This window comes from Misgurnus anguillicaudatus, chromosome 2 (genome assembly GCF_027580225.2).
Source record: "Misgurnus anguillicaudatus chromosome 2, ASM2758022v2, whole genome shotgun sequence".
Lineage (NCBI taxonomy): Eukaryota > Metazoa > Chordata > Actinopteri > Cypriniformes > Cobitidae > Misgurnus > Misgurnus anguillicaudatus.
In genome coordinates, this window is record NC_073338.2 from 44497253 (window position 1) to 44520388 (window position 23136).

General features: G+C 35.4%; 3 protein-coding genes and 1 long non-coding RNA gene across 8 annotated transcripts in view; all 4 read right to left on the bottom strand.

Annotated features, from left to right (window-relative positions):
- vwa5b2 (von Willebrand factor A domain containing 5B2) overlaps window positions 1-20901 on the bottom strand; it is a 67506-nt gene extending 46605 nt beyond the window's left edge. For 2 of the 4 annotated variants that reach the window (XM_073856321.1, XM_073856318.1), the window contains exons 1-2: window positions 15328-15449; window positions 14835-15085 (exon numbers count right to left, since the gene is read on the bottom strand). In XM_073856321.1, the coding sequence (XP_073712422.1) occupies window positions 14835-14899 (65 nt within the window). In that variant the 5' untranslated portion in view covers window positions 14900-15085; window positions 15328-15449. Of the gene's footprint in view, window positions 1-14834; window positions 15086-15327; window positions 15450-20860 lie in introns of those variants that run through there. The other 2 variants (XM_073856323.1, XM_073856333.1) reach the window with 2 other exon arrangements.
- Window positions 34-4246, bottom strand: LOC141349201 (E3 ubiquitin/ISG15 ligase TRIM25-like). Its single transcript, XM_073856367.1, has 6 exons — window positions 3626-4246; window positions 3280-3375; window positions 2837-3070; window positions 2544-2703; window positions 2368-2406; window positions 34-2023 (listed from the first exon to the last, which is right to left on the bottom strand). The coding sequence occupies exons 1-6, from the start codon at window positions 4214-4216 to the stop codon at window positions 1503-1505; spliced, it is 1641 nt and encodes a 546-aa protein (XP_073712468.1). The 5' UTR covers window positions 4217-4246; the 3' UTR covers window positions 34-1502.
- Window positions 7068-14101, bottom strand: LOC129443062 (E3 ubiquitin-protein ligase TRIM16-like). 2 transcript variants are annotated; one of them, XM_073856347.1, is made up of 5 exons: window positions 13892-14101; window positions 10874-10969; window positions 10431-10664; window positions 10149-10308; window positions 7068-9621 (listed from the first exon to the last, which is right to left on the bottom strand). In XM_073856347.1, the coding sequence occupies exons 1-5, from the start codon at window positions 13961-13963 to the stop codon at window positions 9095-9097; spliced, it is 1089 nt and encodes a 362-aa protein (XP_073712448.1). In that variant the 5' UTR covers window positions 13964-14101; the 3' UTR covers window positions 7068-9094. The 2 variants fall into 2 exon arrangements, with proteins under 2 accessions (XP_073712448.1, XP_073712442.1); XM_073856341.1 differs by lacking the exon at window positions 13892-14101 and adding an exon at window positions 11226-12591.
- On the bottom strand, window positions 16320-18677 carry LOC141366129 (uncharacterized). Its single transcript, XR_012371194.1, has 3 exons — window positions 18143-18677; window positions 17701-17749; window positions 16320-16430 (listed from the first exon to the last, which is right to left on the bottom strand). It is a non-coding gene; the product is annotated as an uncharacterized lncRNA (long non-coding RNA).
- Window positions 20902-23136: the final 2235 nt, after the last annotated feature.

Consider the following 23136-nt stretch of genomic DNA (forward strand, 5'->3'; position numbering starts at 1 on the left):
TTTAGCTAAAATATCCCACAGATAATTTATTATAGCATATCAATCACTCTGATGTGTTTTTCTTGTGGGGTCATGCTGTATTTTTGCTTTACTGTTAAGTTTCAGAATGCTTTAAGAAACCCATGAGGTAATAATAATTATAATCAAATAAACAACAGCTGTGATACAACAGGCAAAACACAACATTACAAACACTAACAAAGCAACACGGCCAGTTTCATCAACAATATCAATCCTTTAGGCAGGATAAAAGCTGATGGAGTTTGTGTATGTGTGAGAGAGAAAGTGTTTAACATACAATACTTTACTTAAAGCTCAGTCCCTGTGATTTTACACAAAAACCTTTGCACAAATATACACAGTGGTTCATCATCTGACCCAGTGAGAAGATTTGTTTAGTAAATCACGTGTGTGGATGCTGGAATAGTTGAGCACTCGTATTTGTTCTGACAGAAGTTTAGAAGTTAAATTTATCATCCATGTAACTCTGCAAGCAATCTCAAATTTTAGGGTTTAAACAGAGATTGTAATCGAGAGGTGAATGTGAAAGATTGCAGCTTTTAATTTTGCTTCAGTCTTACTTTTTAAAGGGGTCATAGCATAAAAATCTGACTCTTTCCATGTTTTAATGCTATAATTGGGTCTCCAGTGCTTCTTTTAACATTATTACAATAATACTGCCTCTTAATCTGAACTATCCAACCACGACACTGCCATTTAGTGCAGAGAGAAAGAGAGGGTAAAAATTGACAGCACAATTGAGTTTCAATTTCAACAAATCACTATCTTTGTGATCAGTGTTTGTATTTAATGTCAGTATTTGTTGTAAATCTTTGAAAATTCTCAAAATATGACCCCTTTAAGTTAAAACACCTCTAGCAACTTGTTTTTGGTTTAATCTGTAGTAAAACTAGTAACCAATTTTATCCAAAAACTAGTGACACAAATTAATACAATGGGATTTCTGAAATAAAAAACAATGGTATTTGTAGTAAAACTTTGGTGAGTCAAATGGTTATCAATCGGCCAAAAAACATGGTTGCTATAATAAAACCATGATTCATTATCTTATGGTACAGACAGATAACCTCATTGTACAGTATATATATCACTATGTTTTAAACTCAGAAACACAAGAACGGCATTTGTGAACACAGGTGGCATTTTGTAATTTCCTTGATATTATTTATATGTTTATTTTTTAGATGACAAAACTTTTTGAAGAAGGCATCCTTTAAATAAAACCACTGAAACAATGAACGCCATGGATTGAAACGTTTACTTTAAACTTAAACGCCCTCTATAGGCAAACGCCAAAATGCTTAAATAATAAATTTATGCTGACAAGAACACAACAATGTTCAGGAATATGTACATGTAAAATCTAGAAACTTAAAGAGAGAAAATCAATAATAATAAAGTGATTAGAAATATTATACTTGACACTTCATAGATGTTGATTTATTATTAATTTCAAACTTCTATGACAATCTCTGTATCATCTATATTGTTAGATCACACAGTTTCACTGATCCCCTAACATAAAATCCAGGATAGAGAGGTTTAGTGAATGTGGTGTTGACTCTGTGGATGAGGGTCATTGTGTCAGAGACGCTGTAGAAGGACAGAGATCCTGCACTGTGATCCACATAAACTCCTATTCTAGAAGATCTGGACACTACTGGGAGTTTAGTTTGATTGTTATTGTGCCAGAATGAACAACTGGAGTCATAGCAGAACAAACTCCAGGACTGATCATTATTTCCAAACTCACACTTATAACCTCCCTTCCTGCCGATGCTCTTATATGACACTGATATATCAACCCAACTACTCCACTCAACCTCCCAGTAACAGCGTCCACTCACACTCTCACTACACAACACCTGATCACAATTAAAAAATCTGTCTGGATGATCAGGATACTGCTGGACTGTGGCAGTGTTAGTAATCACTCTGTTCCCCTCAGACAGACAGAGACGTTTATTTGCTGTGTTTTGATCAAGATAGAACTGATGATAATCTGATGTTGAAAATCAATTAGAAAATTTTAATTTCAATCATTAAAATCAAACTTATTTACAGGTAACAGAATGTAATTTAGAGAAATAATCGAATCTGTTTGTTTTACTGTTATATTTATCATAATCATGTGTGTGTTGTTTGTGAAGTGTAAACATGATATTCATTGTCCCAAAGTTTAAAGAATTTGTCTTTATAGAAACATTGTTTGCATGTAAAATGAAAATAAACAGCTTTTTGATCTCAGATATGTTTCACTGTGGGCCAGCATAGAAATGTTGTTTCTGTTTATTCTGCACATTCAGTTTGATTTATCATTATAGAGTGAAGTGGTTGAGACTCCACATTTAAGGAACTGCTCCCTGATCTTGGGCTCAGGAGTAACTACAATATATTAACATAAAAATCATTAAGACAGCAATATTCATGCATTTCTAAAAATATATTAGTTATTATTTGATGTGTGACATTGTAGCTGGAATATTGCTGATAAAATACTGTAGAAGAAATAGGTGCTTTACCTCTATTAAATATATTTTCTATCTCTTCTCTACAGAAATCCTCCAGTTTCTCTCTCAGATGAGACACAGATTTTCCTACATCATCAAAAGAGATGAGAGAGCTGACAGTGATGCTGAGTGAGTCTGAAGATCCAGGAGGAACAGAGAGAGACTGAAAACTCTACACAAACACAAAGACAAACAACACAAACATAAACTGATGACACTGAAACATTTCATAGAAAATATAATCTCGGTAAAACATGCTCTTCACTTCTTAAAGATCACTGTTGTGTTTTTCAGATCTCTGTTACCTGGAGGAAATGGATGTGATCATCTGTGTGTGAAAGCTGCTCCAGCTCAGCGTCTCTCCTCCTCAGATCATCAATCTCCTGCTCCAGTCGCTTCAAGAGTCCTTCAGCTTCACTCACTGCAGTCTTTTCCTGATCTCTGATCAGCTGTATCACCTCAGATCGTCTTCTCTCAATGGATGTGATCAGTTGAGTAAAGATCCTCTCAGTGTCGTCCACTGCTGTCTGTGCAGAGCGCTGTTAGGACACACAGAGAGAGGAGCATTAGAATCAGCAGCATTCATTCAGCTCTTACTGGTACATCACACAGTCTGTTACACACAGTGAACTTCAGTGAAAGTCATCCAGCACTGAACTCCTCACTGACTGATTGGATGAGAGTCTTAACTGAGTCTGAAACAGATCTGAAACAGCAGACAGCAGTTGTTCTTCTGATCAAAACTCACCTTATGAGTCTCAACAGCATCTCTCAGATCCTGAAGCTTCTTCTGACTCTCATGCATTATCTGCTGGTATTTCATCTGCATCTCCTTCAGTTCTTTCTGTTGAATGTGGAAAACAGACAAAATGTACAACAGAGTGATTTTTTACCAGTTAAACTAGTGTAAATCCAACCCTGGATGACGTCTTCACAATGTTGTTTACTTCTTAAATCAAATGAATATGATTTTTGTGTTACATTAGATATAAAGATCTTTAATTATGTAGCTATATCGAGTGATCATAATGAAACAATTATTTTAGAGCAGAACAAATCACATTAACACATCACTCAGTGTTTTCATCTCTCACCTGTTTCTCAGTCCTCGCTGCTACAGCTGATACAGTCTTATGTTCATTGTGTTCATCCACCATACACAGATAACATATACAGAGCTGATCAGTACGACAGTAAATCTCTAAAAGTTTCTCATGTTGAGGGCAGATCATCTGCTGAAGTCGTCCAGTGGCGTCTATCAGGTTGTGCTTCTTGCCTTTGAAGAATTTCTCATGTTGTTCAAGATGATTTTGACAGTAAGAGTTCAGACACACCAGACAGGACTTGACAGCTTTGTGTTTTCTCTCAGTACAGACGTCACACTTCACATCTCCAGGTTCAGTATAGCAGTGTTCAGGACGAGCAGCTTGTAGTTTTGTCTTCTTCAGTTTCTCCACCACTTCAGCCAGCATGGTGTTTTTACCTAAAACAGGTCTTGTATTGAAGGTCTGTCTGCATTGAGGGCAGCTGTAGTCTCTCTTCTGATCATCTTGATCCCAGCAGTCTGTAATACAGCTCATACAGTAACTGTGTCCACAGGGAATGGTCACAGGATCCTTCAGTAGATCCAGACAGATTGAACAGATGAACTGATCATGAGCCAAAGAAACATTACTTTCTGCCATTTCACTTTACACGCAGACAGAAATTGAGACGTACAACAGTCTGACAGTTTAGTTTCAGTTTTATTGAATTCAAGAATTTCCTGGTTGTGTTTATGAAACGTGTGCAAACAGGTGTGTCAATGATTTAATAAATAAGTCCACTAGATGTCAGCACAGAAACTCACAAAGACAGTCTGAATAGAACAAGTGAACACACAGGGGTGATAATGCTCTGCCTTGTTGTATGAATGGAGGGACATGATGACACAATTTTCATTTTGAGATGAACTAGCTCTTTAAAAGAGTCATATTATGATATTTTTTAGATGTAAAATAAGTCTTTGGTGTCCCCAGATGGCATATTTTAAGTTTTGCCTAAAATACCGTACAGATAATTTATTATAGCATATCAATCACTCTGATGAGTTTTTTCTTCTGGTCGTGCTGTATTTTTCCTTTACTGTTAAGTTTCAGAATGCTTTAAGAAACCCATGAGGTAAAAATAAATATAATCAAATAAAAAACAACTGTGATACAACAGGCAAAACACAACATTACAAACACTAACAAAGCAACACAGACAGTTTCATCAACAATATCAATCCTTTAGGCAGGATAAAAGCTGATGGAGTTTGTGTATGTGTGAGAGAGAAAGTGTTTAACATACAATACTTTACTTAAAGCTCAGTCCCTGTGATTTTACACAAAAACCTTTGCACAGTCAATATACAAAGTGGTTCATCATCTGACCCAGTGAGAAGATTTGTTTAGTAAATCACGTGTGTGGATGCTGGAATAGGTGAGCACTTGTATGTGTTCTGACAGAAGTTTAGAAGTTAAGATGTAACTCTGCAAGCAATTTTAGGTTTCAGACAGAGATGGCGATAGAGAGGCGAAGATTAACATTCTGTAAGGTGGAGTCATATATAAACTCAACAGTGTTTATTTACCTTGGGGATTATACTGTATTCATCTATTGCATTTAATAGTTTGGCTTTCTTCATGATTTTAGTATTACTTTCTCCAGAAAAAGATTTATCAAAATCAGAACAGCCTACATCTAAACCTAAGTTAAGAACATAACTCAAATGCAATTTTAGGTTTTAAACAGAGATGGTGACAGAGATGATACAGTAACAGATTGCAGCTTTTAATTTAAATTAATTCTGCTTCATACTTATTAACACTTTGTAAGATGGGGACAATATATACACCCAGCAGTGTTCATTTAACTCTTGGACTTTTGCTGTCTATATTTCAAAATTTGTTTCAGTGGCAACAAATACATTTCTAATTTTACGACCCATACTGCAAAAAATCTTTCCAGGCCAAAACATAAGTTTGTATGAAGTGTATAAAGTATAATTAAAATATTAAATTATAATTTTAACCTTTTCAAACATGAACACAAAGTTTTTTTAAACAATTTGAATATAAATGCTTTAAAATATATTTATTTATAAAACATATTTCAAAATATTTCAGCACATATATTTTTTGGCCATTTTTCCTATATTTTGAAATGCTCTATACCACTTGAGGTTCATTACTGATTTAATCAATTTGTCTTGATGTTACGCTTGCACAGAGCACTGAAAAAAAGATTCATTGAATCTAATCAAGTCTTTTTTAAGGTAAGTGGCTGCAATCAATCCATTCAAGCTACATTTAAACAAAAAAGATTAGTAAAGTAAAATAAAATATAAAACTTTTGTTTAAATGTAGCTTAAATAAATTTATTGCAACCACTTACCTTAAAAAAATTGATTAAATTCAATGAATAGTTTTTTTCAGTGCTCTGTGCAAGCGTAACATCAAGACACTCAAAAATTTGAGCGCGTTGATAGTAAACATTTACTACCAGTACAGTATGTATCTCCAAGGTACTTCTATAAACTTTTTAGGTGCAAAGGTGTACTTTTTAAAAGGGTATCGGCCCAGTGACAGCTAGAGACCGTTTTTTCTGACAGTAACATTGATGTTTAATATACAGTATTTCACCAGATGTAGCAGTCCTGCTATGAAACACTAGAAATTAATGTCAGATATTAATGTAAACCAACCAAAACAGGCACACATCACATTGATTTATTTGGCATACAGCAAATTACAGTGCATTCAAGCTATACAGTTTATCAGCATGTGTGTTTACTGGGACATTTCTAACTATAATATTACATTATAAAAATATATCTATTAAATATTATTTCTTAACTGGATTATGTTGGGCACTATTCAATAACTGCAGTGGTGATTTAATGGGGGGTTGTATAGTAGCTGCCTCCATTCTTTGACATGAAATAACACTTGCTATAATAAAAATGGGAAGACTGTGTTTGTGTGTGAGTCTTCAGGTTTACTGTTGGGAAGTGATTTTAGTGATTGTGTATGTTAGTGGGGATGTAAAGACCCTCACCATTGGAGCACTGCATTTCCAAACTTGTTTCTCCACAGCATCCCCACTCCTTGCTGTGGCCACACTGGCTGTGGAGGGTCGGTCCCAAACAGCAGATCAAACAGCAGTCCTCCAGCTTCCCACGACTCTGGAGCTCCACACTGACCAGCCTGCCAGACACCTCAGCCTCGAAACCCACCACAACCTCCTTCTCCCCCAGAGGATACACAAACACACCTGAGCAGGTATGAAGGACAGAAAGACATACTGGGGTCAGTGTATAACAATATGGACTGTGTGTAAAAGTGTTTGCAAACTGTGTCAAATGGCAAACCTTAACATGCTTCACAGCAAATGCTATATATCATGAAAAAGAACATATTTCATAGTCATAAAGTAGCCACAACTGGGAAACTGTTGGACTTTTATTTCTAGTCTGGCATGTTCTTTTGAATGAGGAGATCAGACACGTAACTCAAATCAAATTATTTTTAATAAGTATCTCAAATGAAGTATTACAGAGCTCTGGGTCAAAACTGTCCCTGTCCTTACACAACACCAATGCAGAAACAGGTCCCCCGAGGAGCGGTTGATCTGATCTGCCTCTCCCTCTGACCCAAAAATATATATGTGTAGTTGGGTGGGGGCCTGTTCGATGGAAAGTTTTACTTCTTTCTTAAAAGTTCACCAGACCCGTTCGACGGAAAGTTTTACTTCTGTCTTAGAAGTTCATGCTGCTATAAGCAACTATGACCTTTAGTTCACCCTGTCGCCCCGACATCCTGTTTCTCGTTTCCCCAGGTGGCTCTGCAAAGTAAAAGTTAAAAAAACACACATACATACATACATACCACACACAACTGCAAGCCTCCAAAATCTGCAGACATGACCTTTTAGAGTCAAATGCAATGGATTCATATATAAGCTTTGATCATGCACAACAAATAAGACCAATCATAAACATAACTAATTTCAATACTATGTGATAAACTGCTAAATATTAATACTCATAACTGCTTTATAATATTAGAAGCAATGCAATTATTAATAATAAAAGGATATACTGATGTGGGAAATGTTCTCATTTTCCTTCAAAACCCATGCAAATTATTTCTAGTATTCTCTTAATGCATATGCATTTTTGTTTATTTAGAGGTTGTGCAGTGAACAAAATCAACAGTTTTGCAGAGTCATGATTTGATCATGGTAAGGCTAAAATTCATTTATTTTATTTTGCAGTTACTTTCTAAATAATTTCATATAGGTTTACAAGCAGGGCCGGTTTTTGCTATGGGCAATGTAGGCGAACGCCCAGGGCGCAATCTATGTGAGGGCGCACGAGCGCCCTAAAAAAAAAATAAAAATAAAATCAAAACCGCTCATTTCTATGTCAAGTTAGTGCTGAGAAACACAGTTGTGTGCGTCTCAGAAAAGGCACGGGTGAGGGGGGCGGGGAATCAACTTGCGACTGCAAGTCCCTCGCTCGCCTTAAGGGGGGCGAGTGAGGGATTGACTGATCCCAGGCCAGAGGCCACACAACGCAAACTGCTGCGTCTGCTTCCAAATAAATTGTATTTTTCATTCCTAAAATTAACATAGACATATACCTACGAACATGTAATTAATTGGGTTATGTGAAAAAAATTCTGTAGAGTCATCTAACTTACGTGACTCACGTCACGTGACTCCGGTTGATTGACGGGTAAAACGGACGTTGTTGTTGGCAAAATGTAATGCAAAGTTAATGATGTCGAGTCTTCATCTTCATCATCATGGATCAAATTAAAAGACCAAAGTAGCCATCTCAGTTGCCCGGTTCAGGAAAAGAAGATGAGGAGAAACGGGCAAAAGATAAATGCCGATTTCTATGAGTGACAGAGTGACGTGACAGTAGGAAATAGGCTATTTATATTAGCCTCGCACTCTTGCTAATGTGTTGCTATTAGCCACAGAATACGATTGTATTTGGTTTTAGTTTTGCTGAACTAGCAACTATTAGAATTGAGGCATCATGCCATGCAACTATGTTTATGTTATTTAAAAAACATATTTATGTTAATAAAAAACAATGTTATTTGTAATATAACTATGGCAATACAAATGGTTAACAATCTGCCAAAAAACATTACTATAATAAAACCAGTGTTCATTTTCTTATGAGACAGAATTATAATCTCACTATAATGTTTTAAATTTAAAGACATGTTTATTTTTAAATGTCAAAAGTTTTTACGGAAAGCATTCTTCAAATAAAAACTCTTTAATCGAATTCAATTTTTCACTTTAAACTTCAGCCCCCTCTAGAGGCAAAATACAAAATGCTTAAATAATACATTTATGCTGACAAGAACACATAAATGTTCAGAAATATGTACATGTAAATTAAAATCTAGAAACTTGCAGAGGGAAACTCAATAATAATAAATTGACTAGAAATATACTTGACACTTCATGGTTGTTCATTCATCATTAATTTTAAACTTCTATGACAATCTCTGTATCATCTATATTGTTAGATCACACAGTTTCACTGATCCAGGACAAACGTAAAACCCAGGATAGAGAGGTTTAGTGAATGTGGTGTTGACTCTGTGGATGAGGGTCATTGTGTCAGAGACGCTGTAGAAGGACAGAGATCCTGCACTGTGATCCACATAAACTCCTATTCTAGAAGATCTGGACACTACAGGGAGTTTAGTTTGATTGTTATTGTGCCAGAATGAACAACTGGAGTTACTGCACCACAAACTCCAGGACTGATCAGTACGTCCAAACACACAGTCATTACCCCATCCCTTCCTCTTGATGCTCTTATATGACACTGATATACACACATCACCACTCAGCTCAACCTCCCAGTAACAGCGTCCACTCACACTCTCATTACACAACACCTGAAGATAATCATCAAATCTGTCTGGATGATCAGGATACGGCTGCTCTGTGTCAGTGTAAGTAATCACTCTGTTCCCCTCAGACAGACAGAGACGTTTATGTGCTGTGTTTAGATCCAGATTGAACTGATGATAATCTGATGGAGGAAAATCAAGAAAATTTAAATTTCAATCATTAAAGTGAAACTTATTTACAGGTAACAGAATGTATATAATTTAGAGAAATAATCTAATCTGTTTATCTCACTGTTATATTCATCATAATAATCATGTGTGTTGTTTGAAAAGTGTAAACATGATATTCATTGTCAAAGTCCCAAAAATTAGAATTTGTGTTTATAGAAACATTGTTTGCATGTAAAATGAAAATAAACAGCTTTTTGATCTCAGATATGTTTCACTGTGGGCAAGCATAGAAATGTTGTTTCTGTTTATTCTGCACATTCAGTTTGATTTATCATTATAGAGTGAAGTGGTTGAGACTCACATTTAAGAAACTGCTCCCTGGTCTTGGGCTCAGGAGTAACTACATTATACCAACAAAAAATCATAAAGACAGCAATATTTTGCATTTCTAAAGAATATAATATTGTTACTATATGATGTGTGACTTTGTAGCTGGATTATTGCTGATAAAATACTGTAGAAGAAATAGGTGCTTTACCTCTAATAAATATCGTTTCTATCTGTTCTCCAAAGAAATCTTCCAGTTTTTCTCTCAGATGAGACACAGATTTTCCTACATCATTAAAAGAGATGAGAGAGCTGACAGTGATGCTGAGTGAGTCTGAAGATCCAGGAGGAACAGAGAGAGACTGAAAACTCTACACAAACACAAAGACAAACAACACAAACATAAACTCATGACACTGAAACATTTCATAGAAAATATAATCTCAGTAAAACTTCCTAAAGATCACTGTTGTGTTTTTCAGATCTCTGTTACCTGGAGGAAATGGATGTGATCATCTGTGTGTGAAAGCTGCTCCAGCTCAGCGTCTCTCCTCCTCAGATCATCAATCTCCTGCTCCAGTCGCTTCAAGAGTCCTTCAGCTTCACTCACTGCAGTCTTTTCCTGATCTCTGATCAGCTGTGTCACCTCAGATCGTCTTCTCTCAATGGTTTGGATCAGTTGAGTAAAGATCCTCTCAGTGTCATCCACTGCTGTCTGTGCAGAGCGCTGTTAGGACACACAGAGAGAGGAGCATTAGAATCAGCAGCATTCATTCAGCTCTTACTAGTACATCACACAGTCTGTTACACACAGTGAACTTCAGTGAAAGTCATCCAGCACTGAACTCCTCACTGACTGATTGGATGAGAGTCTTAACTGAGTCTGAAACAGACCTGAAACAGCAGACAGCAGTTGTTCATCTGATCAAAACTCACCTTATGAGTCTCCACAACATCTCTCAGCTCCTGAAGCTTCTTCTGACTCTCCTGGATTCTCTGCTGGTATTTTCTCTGCGTCTCCTTCAGTTCTTTCTGTTGAATGTGGAAAACAGACAAAATGTACAACAGAGTGATTTTTTTTACCAGTTAAACTTTGCAAATCCAACATTGGGTGATGGGTCAAAAATGACGTCTTCTCAATGTTGTTTACTTTTTAAATCAAATGAATATGATTTTTGTGTAACATTAGATATAAAGATCTTTAATTATATCGAGTGATCATAATGAAACAATTATTTTAGAGCAGAACAAATCACATTAAACATCACTCAGTGTTTTCATCTCTCACCTGTTTCTCAGTCCTCTCTGCTGCAGCTGATACAGTCTTATGTTCATTGTGTTCATCCACCATACACAGATAACATATACAGAGCTGATCAGTTTTACAGTAAATCTCTAAAAGTTTCTCATGTTGAGGGCAGATCATCTGCTGAAGTCGTCCAGTGGCGTCTATCAGGTTGTGTCTCTTGCCTTTGAAGAATTTCTCATGTTGTTCAAGATGATTTTGACAGTAAGAGTTTAGACACACCAGACAAGACTTGACAGCTTTGTGTTTTCTCTCAGTACAGACGTCACACTCCACATCTCCAGCTTCAGCATAACAGTGATCAGGACGAGCAGCTTGTTGTTTAGTCTTCTTCAGTTTCTCCACCACTTCAGTCAGCATGGTGTTTTTATTTAAAACAGGTCTTGTAGTGAAGGTCTGTCTGCATTGAGGGCAGCTGTAGTTTCTCTTCTGATCATCTTGATCCCAGCAGTCTGTAATACAGCTCATACAGTAACTGTGTCCACAGGGAATGGTCACAGGATCCTTCAGTAGATCCAGACAGATTGAACAGATGAACTGATCCTGAGACAAAGAAACATTACTTTCTGCCATTTCACTTTACACGCAGACAGAAATTAAGACGTAAGACAGTCTGACATTTTAGTTTCAGTTTCATTGAATTCAAGAATTTCCTGGTTGTGTTTATGAAACGTGTGCAAACAGTTATGTCACTGATTTTATAAACAAGTCCACTAGATGTCAGCACAGAAACTCACAAAGACAGTCTGAATAGAACAAGTGAACACACAGGGGTGATAATGCTCTGCCTTGTTGTATGAATGGAGGGACATGATGACACAATTTTCATTTTGAGATGAACAAGCTCTTTAAAAGAGTCATATTATGATATTTTTTAGATGTAAAATAAGTCTTTGGTGTCCCCAGATGGCATATTTAAAGTTTTGCCTAAAATCCCGTACAGATAATTTATTATAGCATATCAATCACTCTGATGAGTTTTTTCTTCTGGTCGTGCTGTATTTTTCCTTTACTGTTAAGTTTCAGAATGCTTCAAGAAACCAATGAGTTAAAAATAAATATAATCAAATAAAAAACAACTGTGATACAACAGGCAAAACACAACATTACAAACACTAATAGATTAACATTCTGTAAGGTGGAGTCATATATAAACTCAACAGTGTTTATTTACCTTGAGGATTATACTGTATTCATCTATTGCATTTAATAGTTTGGCTTTCTTCGTGATTTTAGTATTACTTTCTCCAGAAAAGAGTTATCAAAATCAGAACAGCCTACATCTAAGTAAAGAACATAACTCAAATGCAATTTTAGGTTTTTAACAGAGATGGTGACAGAGATGATACAGTAAGCTTTTAATTTAAATTAATTCTGCTTCATACTTATTAACACTTTGTAAGATGGGGACAATATATACACCCAGCAGTGTTCATTTAACTCTTTGACTTTTGCTGTCTATATTTCAAAATTTGTTTCAGTGGCAACAAATACATTTCTAATTTTACAACCCATACTGCAAAAAATCTTTCCAGGCCAAAACATAAGTTTGTATGAAGTGTATAAAGTATAATTAAAATATTAAATTATAATTGTAACCTTTTCAAACATGAACACAAAGTTTTTTTAAACAATTTGAATATAAATGCTTTAAAATATATTTATTTATAAAACATATTTCAAAATATTTCAGCACGTATATTTTTGGCTATTTTTCGTATATTTTGAAATGCTCTATACCACTTGAGGTTCATTAATGAGATTCAGATGGAGACATGCTGTTTAAGTCTCTGTGCAAGAGTAACATCAAGACACTCAAAAATATTTAAACTGTATAAAAACTGTAACTGGGGCAAGATCCTTTGAAAAGATATGTACCATTTATACATTTACTAACCATACAGTATGTATCTCCAAGGTACTTATATAAACTTTTTAGGTGCAAAGGTGTACTTTTTAAAAGGGTATCGGCTCAGTGACAGCTAGAGACCATTTTTTCTGACAGTAACATTGATGTTTAATATACAGTATTTCTCCAGATGTAGCAGTCCTGCTATAAAACTCTGGAAATTAATGTCAGATATTAACGTAAACCAACCAAAACAGGCACACAGTCAAAACAGCTGTCTGAAATAATGAACGCTGCATGGTTCAAGGTGGGCAAGCACAAAGCATCATAAAGAGACATACAAGATTTATGAGGAAATACATTTCTGTGTGCTTGTGAACAGTGACAACATCCTGTGATAATACAAAACAAATGTAGGGGTCTGTATAGATAGTATTAACATACAGAAGCATTACATTACATTTATTTATTTGGCATAGACTTTTATCCAAAGCAAATTACAGTGCATTCAAGCTATACAGTTTATCAGCATGTGTGTTTACTTGGATTTCTAACTATAATATATATTATAAAAATATATCTATTAAATATTATTTCTTAACTGGATTATGTTGGGTACTATTCAATAACTGCCGTGGTGATTTAATGGGGGGTTGTACAGCTGCCTTCATTCTTTGACATGAAATAACACTTGCTATAATAAAATGGGAACACTGTGTTTGAGTGTGAGTCTTCAGGTTTGCTGTTGGGAAGTGATTTTAGTGATTGTGTATGTTAAAGGGGATGTAAAGACCCTCACCATTGGAGCACTGCATTTCCAAACTTGTTCCTCCACAGCATCCCCACTCCTTGCTGTGACCACATTGGCCATGGAGGGTCGGTCCCGGGCAGCAGATTAAACAGCAGTCCTCCAGCTTCCCACGACTCTGGAGCTCCACACTGACCAGCCTGCCGGACACCTCAGCCTCGAAACCCACCACGACCTCCTTCTCCCCCAGAGGATACACAAACACACCTGTGCAGGTATGGAGGATAGAAAGACATACTGGGGTCAGAGTATAACAATGGGGACTGTTTACATGGTCCAAGTGTTTGTAAACTGTGTAAACTCGCTTAACAGCAAATGTATATAATAAAAAAGAGCATATTTCAAAGTCATATAAAGTAGTCATAGTTTTCATGTGATAGAAAAATATATGTGTACTCAAGATGTCTAACCATCAACTGGTTCAGGATCAGTAATCACGTATGTTAGAAGAGCGGTGATGCCAAGAGAGCAGCCATTGGCACAGGAAGTAATGTGGGATGTCTTCAACAGTAGCGGTGCACATGTGATGCGATTTATCAAACCAGGCATTTTCCTTAGGAGAACATAAGTTTACACTTTTAATCAGTCTCAGAATGTCTCTTCTATAATTATATCGTTGTGTTTCCTTTCATGAGTGAGCACATATTTTGTATTTTCATATTTAAAAAATATATTTTAATAAATGTATTCACTGAAATTATATTTATAATTAAACATTTAAAGCAATCTCAATCTCTGTCAGTGCTTTATACAGTAAATGCATTTACTCCACATTTGTGTCGCATTAAACAATACAAAAGCACAGGCTATCAACTTTCTTAGTCAACATATCACAGTCAGTAGCTGCAGATTTCCCATCCGATTATTTGCTTCAGCAACCATGAAAGATTTTAAGAGATGGCAAAACCTCCAATTCCCTACTAATAGTTCCCACCTTGCGTGCTGCCCGGCAACAGGCGGCACTCTTCCTGTCAAAGTGAGAATGCACGTGTCAAACATTAACAGACTGGTCAACAGTACACCAGAAAAATCATACAAACACCACCAGCAAGCGTATAAAGTACGTGCCTGTTGTTTTTACAGATCATAACTGTCTGATAGAGAGAGAGAGAATGAAATTAGCATGTTTGTAAAAGACATATTGTCTATAAAAATCATTCTCTGATGTGATTTTAGACATAGACACTATGGGGTGGTTTCCTGGACAGGGATTAGACTAGTACTAGACTAAAAAAAATGTAAAAGCTGTCCTAACGAAAAACAACTTGCACTGACATATCTTAAAATACATCAGTGCCCTTTGCTTTGCCTTAAAATGCACACAAGTAATGTTTTTAGTAAGGCATGTTTGTTAAAACTAGTTTCATTTTCTAATTAAACTAAGGTCTAGTCCTGGTTTAAGCTAATCCCTGTCCGGGAAACCACACCTAAAAGTATTAAACATGGACGTTAAATCCTGTTTAATTGCGATTATAATTTCCTGCTATGCAGTGACAAATCAAATAATGAAAAATAAATATGTAATGCAGCATCAATATGAAACCGCAAACCATGATGTTTGTTCAGTGCAAAAGGTCCCTCAGGTGATCTGTGGTGTTGGTTTACCTGTCACCTGGACACTTAACTGAGATTTACTGTGATGTAATTAAATGGCAAGCATACACAAGGTACCACTTGTGCTAGTCAAGGTTTTAGGATAATTCTTATTTGCCCTGGTGAAAAAATAGTATGCTAAATATATTTAATTTTGATATACTTAAGTATACTTGCAGTCACACTAATGACCAGTATACTTAAAGTGTGCTATTGATTAGTTTATTTAAAGAGTGCTATTTTGGAACAACTAATTTTGTACTTAATATATTTTAGTTGTATATTAATTGTAACAAAGTACAACTTTAAGTGTATTTAGTGTACTTTTGTGTGCTAAAGTGGAACAACTTTAAGTGTATTTAGTACAATTTAAGTACATGACTGTTTTTGTGCTGAATTCATGCTTGATAAGTGGATTTAGAGTGTGTTTTATTTATGTTAGGAGTACATTACAAATGTATTATGAGTGTCTTGCAAACATACAATCAGTATACCTTAAATAGACGGTTTGCATACATTCTATATATTTTTGGCCAATCCAAAATTCTAAATACAGCCCTGGTGAAAAATGAATATGCCAAGTACATTACATTCTGTATACTTTTACATACCTGCAGCTAGATTAGTAATGAGTATACTTCAAGTGCGTTAATACTTAGTTAACTTAACGAGTGCTATTTTGGGAATAGATTACTTTAGCTGGTAACATAACCACCATAATTTTTTCCAAATAAATAAAAGCTGATTAAAACAGTCAAAAACAATTCATTTTAAATATATTTAAAATATAGTTTAATTCACAGCATTCAAAGTGTACAGAATTTGCCTAAAAATTGAACAATTACTCATTGAAGAATGTCAAGATGTTTAAGTTTACAACGTCTTTCTCTCCCAAATCAACTTTAGTCTGGCAGGTTTTGGTTCAGCCGTAGGAAATCTGAAAAAGATAGACAATAAGCTCAATTAAAAAGTGTTTAATATTAAAACATTACATTTATTTAAGACTTACTGTATTAAATCTATAGTTTACTGGCAGAGATTGTATAGCAGATATATTTTTACCTAAACTAGAGCTTGACTAAAATGTCATCATATATATTAAGGGGCGGTTTCCCAGACAGGAATTAGACTAGTCCTAGACTAAAATAAATGTAAGAGCTGTCCAAACTGAAAACAACTTGCTCTGACATATCTTAAAATACATCAGTGCCCTTTGTTTTACATTGTAATGCACATAAGTAATGTTTTTAGTAAGGCATGTTTGTTAAAACTATCCTAATTAAACTAAGGTCTAGTCCTGGATAAAGCTAATCCCTGTCCGGGAAACCACCCCTAAGAGTTTTCATTATAATGACTTGCCAATAGACCCCTTCACGGTTCACGTCACAGGCTGTTCCCACTGCGCATGTCGGGGTCAGAAAAGTCATTACAGCTGATTGAGTTGCGTATTATTCGGTATCGTCAAAAATGCCTACTTACGTCGTGGGTTGTGAAAATCGCACGACGTCTTCCGTTAAGTTTTCGCGATTCATGCAGAATCTCAAAAACAAAAAAATACAACATCTGCGTCTGCAAGCAATTAACGTGCAGACTGGGACAATGCAAAGATCAAAGAGGCTTGTGTTTGTAGTGCTCACTTCATTTGAGGTAAGTCATCATTTTTCAGCACTGTTAGATTAAATTATAAAGCTTAAATGCAATGAACAGTTCGACCCCGTGCTGCGCGCGCACCCGATAATCATTCAATGTTTACAAACCTTGAAGGGGTCTATATGGGCTGCAAATCCTCCTTACATAAAATACTTCAGCTCCTAAAGAAAGATTTTATTGTATTAAATTTAAATGTAAAACTTGTCAGAAAGAAAATGCAACAAGCAGACAATTGGGTGGTTTCCTGGAAAGGGACCAGCTCAAAACAGGACTAGGCCTTAGTTTAATTAAGAAATATAACTAGTTTCAAAAAACATGCCTTAATAAAAACCTTACCTGTGTGCATTTTGAGGCAAAACAAAGGACACTGGTGTATTTTAAGATATGTCAGTGCAAGTTGTTTTCAGTTTGGACAGCTCTTACATTTATTTTAGTCTAGGACTAGTCTAATCCCTGTCCGGGAAACCGCCTCAATATGTATTTAACGTTATCTAAACTGAAGCTTGATTTACTACTACGAATGAATTATTATATCTTAAGAGTTTAAAATGACTTACCATTAGCTGCAAAGTCCTCCCTACAAATGTCTTTGAAAAACTTTAGCTTCTGAGGAAAGAATGCAGCATCATTAATACTAAATACAGTTAAGTTAGGTAAAAGCCTTACAACCTCTAAACAGTCAATAAATGGTTAACTTTCACGCTACATTAAAAGAACAGATTTTCTGACGCTACCTTTTTTCATTAACATATACATACACACCAATACATATATTTAACAAAACAATCGGGTGTACTAATTCGATATAACAGTGCTATCTTTCAAACCTTTAACATTAGCGCTAAGCTAAGCTAAGCTACACAGCAGCTTATCACTAATAGCGAGTTAGACACCGCGTTATTGACAACATTTCGCATTCGAAATATGATAGTCTACTGATAAACTTCAGAATGGTCAAACGATAATCAAATATATTAATTTTAAGATATTTTAACGTACCTTGTGACTGAATCCGTCTGTCTTGAACGACTGGTAAAAATCAAAATACGTGCGTCGTGACGTCATCCCACACGTCAGATGCATTATTCAAATCTCAGACTTCACTTTTCTCTGAAATGCATTTACGAAAACTGTTTAAGTTAATTAATGTGTACAGCTAAAAGCGGTATGCAATTGACTCAAAAACTACAAAAAAACAAACACTCATATTCCCCTTACGAAAATGAATGTTTTTTTTTGTGGTAAAAGTTTAGTAACCATGTTTTTTTTTGGTGTATTGATTATTATTAGCAAAACCATGGTTATTTTGTGGTAAAACACAGTTCATTGGTTTATCCAATGCTTGACAATAGTGAAGTTAAAGTGTACCTTATAATGTTAATAGTATATTACAAATGTATACATCTACAATATAAAATGTAACAGAACATACTGCTCTCTCGTAATTTTAAGCCCACGTTATTTCTCCATAAAATAATATACATTTGTACACCCCATATACTTTCAAAATGTGCTTAAAATATACTGTTTCTAAAGAATACTAAATAATGTATTTTGGAAATATACTATCAGTGCATTATTATAATGATAACTTTAAGCATACAGATAAAGTATACCTAAAATACATTTTAAAATAAGTTTAAATTTAGTATACTTTAAAAATTGCACAAAACTTTAACTTTAAGTATATTTTTCTAAAGTATACTTTTAGAAAATATACTAAAGTATAATTATTTTGAAGTATGTTAAAAGTTTAATTGTAAAAAATACGCGCAAATATGTTGTAAGCATACTTTAAATATGTTTAAAGAAAGTACATTCCTTTGTAAATATATTTGTAATGTACTATTGCAAAGTTAAATATACTTGAAATTAGGGGTGTCACGATTCTCCAAATCCTCGATTCGATTACATTTTCGATTCTAAGGTCACGATTCGATCCGATTCTCGATTTTTACATATATTTATATAGGCATATAATTTAGACAAAAATTATATGCAATTATTTATTATTATTATAATACTTTAACATGCACATTGCACAACTCGCATGGGGCTTCACTTAACGCGAGAGCTTGTAGAGAGAGGATTCCTTTTTGCACACACATGGACTAGAGATGCGCGGTTGGCAGTTACATGGATCGGGCGGATGACGTGACGAAAAATAATATTTTAATTAAATTCGGGCGGGTGCCAGATCGACTGCTTGTTATTAGCTGTGTCCTTCTACGCATGCGACCTCTCTGTCTTTCATAGTGGCAGCCTCAGAAGTTTAAGAAGAGAACTGAAATGAGACGGTCTAGCCTTCTGAGGACCCAAAATTTGCGTCACCTGCTGCACACGCACCCAGTAGCGCCCACCGTGCCTGTCAGCAGAAAACAGCGGAGACATTTCTGACTTATTAAAATGGTGGACGGAAGATGAGTTTTGTTATGCGATTGCGGATGAAATAATAGTCCATCCGCACATCTCTAAAATGGACTTAATGCACATGGACTTAATGCGCGTGTCTTGGACTCATAGCATCTGAAATAAATCCAGCATCATAAGCAGCTGCGCTTCTCTCTGTCTCACATGCACGCGCTCTCGCATCTGTCCGAAGTCTGAACATAAACTAAAGTAGTAATCCTTATGTATGTGTTCAGTTTTATGCGTTTCATGCGAGCTGAGGCAAACTATCCTTTTGTTTAAAACCCGCTGCATATTTGCGCCTCCCTCACTATCGCGCACATGCAGAGAGCTGCGCTCTGTCCAAAGTCAGATCACTAGTAATCCTGTTTATGATATGCATTTCAAGGAGTTGTAGCAGTACATCCCTCGTGTTTAAAATATGATCGCGTTCCGCTGGACAGATGTTTTTAAAGGCATCTCTGAGAGTTTTTTTCCGCGCTTGGCAAGCCGACCGGACGTGAAATGGGGGCGTGGCAGCATCGACGATCCCATTTTTTAATTCGAAGTTCGAAGCTGTGACTTAATTTCGATCGATTTCGATTTAAAATCGAAATCGTGACACCCTTACTTGAAATACAATAAAGTATATTTGTTTTTCACCAGGGTGGGTTGAATGTTTTTGACTTTCAGCTGTCCTGTGTCTGAAGTCTTTATATTTATTTCAAGATTGTTGAAAAAAGATTTCGTATAGGCTACATTAAGGCTTATTAAGCACACAGTGCCACAAAAATAAAAAATGTAAACTTTGATTCACAAGAAGCATCCAAGTAAATAACAGGTGCATGCATTTAAACTAAAGGTAAAAGAGCACATAAAAGTGTGTATTTCAGAAAGTTTGGTAGTGACTGAAAAAAAATAAAAGCTAAAAAGTTAATTGTACTGATTCAGAATGCCCATATGTGCCTCAATTATAAATTAAAGACATAATAGAGCAACACCAACAATAAAATAATAAAACTACTATTGAGGAAAACATATGAGATTTGTATTTTATAACTGCATTTATTCACTGTATCATTCAGAATATTTCACGTAAATCATATAGGATAAAAACTTTAATAAAACGTTGTTTTTGCACTAAAACAAATAACATTTTCAAAAAAAAATTCTACATCGTAACTTAATCGTTTTAAGCATGAACATGTCGTAACATCTGGGACCGCGTGCTAACTAATAATCTGTCAAAACACCAACAGAAATGCTTCAATATGATTTAAAGCAGAAAAATGACTCACTTTATGAACAGTTTACGGGTTTTTTACTTACTTGATGTGCTGTGGTGTGATTTTTGCCCGGTTTGCTGTGATTGGGACCATAGACATCATATAAGTAGACGCCCTATCGATCGCTACTGTCTACTGGCGCGGCGAGATATGGGGCCGCCATCTTAGATCGGTCACCCGCTCCACTCAGTGTAATCTGTATGACTGGTGGAATGAGCTATGAGCGCATTTAATTAATCATATCTCAGTGAATACCGAACTGATTTTCACGCGTTTTTTTTTGTGGCAAAGGTCATTCATGGAGCTATGATACAAGACACATGGTTCGGCGTATTTTAACCCCTTATGTGCCGCAAATCCCGTTTGAGTGGAGGGTGACAATGTGATGTACATCTTTAAATGAATATTTCTCTGGGATTCTTTGGGCTAGAAACCTAATCTTGGTCTTGTTTTAAAGAAGACAATTTAGGGTTTTTCACAAATGAGTTAGAAAGTAAAAATATTAAATATAAATATTTTTATAGCCGTTTGCCTTTATTTTAATATATAAAATAATGCAGTAACATATTAATTTATAAATTAAATTACATAAAAGTTAATGTTTCACACAATAAATAATGTTAACATGAAGCAATATGTCTCAAGTAGTTGTGATCCAAATTTCAAGTTAAAATCACAAAAAAAGATGTTTTTGTCACAATTTTAATGTTTTTTTTTACCAACAACTGCCACTAGATTTGCCACATACTCTTGTTCTTTTGTATACTCACAAACTAATAAATTACTGTCACCGCATTATTATTCATGCAAAAAGGTTTTGAAATATTAAAACTACATTCTGAGAGCTTTCCTATGATATATAGCTTGTCATGATTTTTTAGGTTTTAGAGTAGGGTTTTAGTGTTATATGCAAAAACAAAATTGGCCTACCTGTGGGCCTGTAACATTTAGAAACTGACTGTCACTATGTCATAATTTCCCCAAATGGTAATGAAATATAAAAATTATACTCTTTGAGCTTTCCAACAATATATAGTTTGTCAAGATTAAGGTTTAGAATATTAGTGTTACAAACACTAATGTGGACAGCGCCACTTAATGTTCATAGTAGGAATGAATGAATATTCACTAAACAGTAAAAAAAATATTCTGATATAAGATATAAAGTGAGTCCGAAATCAAAATATGTGATGTAGGATATAAGATATTTTATAAATCACACACTATAAATATGACAAAGATGCAGAAACAGATAAATGCAGTAAAATAAGACTTTTTAATAACAATTTAAAATGATTTGTAACCTACGAAGGAAAACATCCTCTGTTCCTCCCGCACAACGTGCATGACTGTTGACATCTTAGCTTTTTAAAGCTCGGCGGATCACGCAGTTCACAGCACCTTATAATAATAATAATAATAGTAATACACATTTATATCGCCTTACAATACTCACAACAGAGAAACTCTTGTAATTATTACTTTACTTTACCCCACCTCTCCTTGCAGGGTGAACAACGGCTGGTGCAGTAAACATAGCCTAGCGAACGTTAGCTGGCTACGATTTCAGTACAGTAAAATCAATAATCCTGGCTCTTTCTCAATTTTTCTGATAATATTCTATTCACAAAATACAACCAATAGTACCGCAATGTTAAAAAGTACTTGTGAAAATAATCTTCCGGGCTCTATTTGCGATGGTCTGCCGATTAGAAAAGGAAAATGCTCCAGAGTGCTCTGGCATCTTATCTGCTGCCATATAACGAAACTAGGAGTACGACCGGTTTAAGATGGCGGCCGTATTTCTCAGTCCCCAGCGGCCAATAGGGCATCTAGTCTTCTATATGATATCTATGATTGGGACGGTGAGGTGTCACAGGATCCTCTCCTCTTTTCTCTCCATCATCCTCTGGGCGGAGGGAGGCGCGCTCAAGTCATACTTCACTACAGCGCGCATTCACTCACGCGAGCGCGCGCACAACTAAGACAACCCATGCAAGTGCATAATCTAAATATATATGCATTTTTGTTTATTTAGAGTTTGTGCAGTAAACAGTTTTGCATATTTGCAGGGTCCAGATTTGATCTGGGTGAGTCTAAAATACATTTTATTTTGCAGTTACTTTCTGATTTCTTATACGTTTACAACAATCATAAGGTGGTTTTAAGTTAAAGTTTTTGTAGAAGGTATCCTTTAAATAAAAACACTGAAACAATGAACGCCAAGGATTTAATCGTTTACTTTAAACTTTAGCCCCCTCTGGAGGCAAACGACAAAATGCTTAAAAAATACATTTATGCTGACAAGAACACATTTTC

What these genes read in the sequence shown, in the direction of transcription:
- LOC141349201 (XM_073856367.1), bottom strand. Translation starts at nt 4,216, where the DNA reads ATGGCAGAAAGTAATGTTTCTTTGGCTCATGATCAGTTCATCTGTTCA. An exon ending in ATCACATCCATTTCCTCCAG is followed by an intron (nt 2,704 to 2,836) that starts GTAACAGAGATC and finishes GTGTTTGTGTAG; the next exon opens with AGTTTTCAGTCTCTCTCTGT. An exon ending in AGAAAATATATTTAATAGAG is followed by an intron (nt 2,407 to 2,543) that starts GTAAAGCACCTA and finishes AATATATTGTAG; the next exon opens with TTACTCCTGAGCCCAAGATC.
- LOC129443062 (XM_073856341.1), bottom strand. Translation starts at nt 11,816, where the DNA reads ATGGCAGAAAGTAATGTTTCTTTGTCTCAGGATCAGTTCATCTGTTCA. An exon ending in ATGTTGTGGAGACTCATAAG is followed by an intron (nt 10,665 to 10,873) that starts GTGAGTTTTGAT and finishes GTGTCCTAACAG; the next exon opens with CGCTCTGCACAGACAGCAGT. An exon ending in AGAAACGATATTTATTAGAG is followed by an intron (nt 9,622 to 10,148) that starts GTAAAGCACCTA and finishes TTCCTCCATCAG; the next exon opens with ATTATCATCAGTTCAATCTG.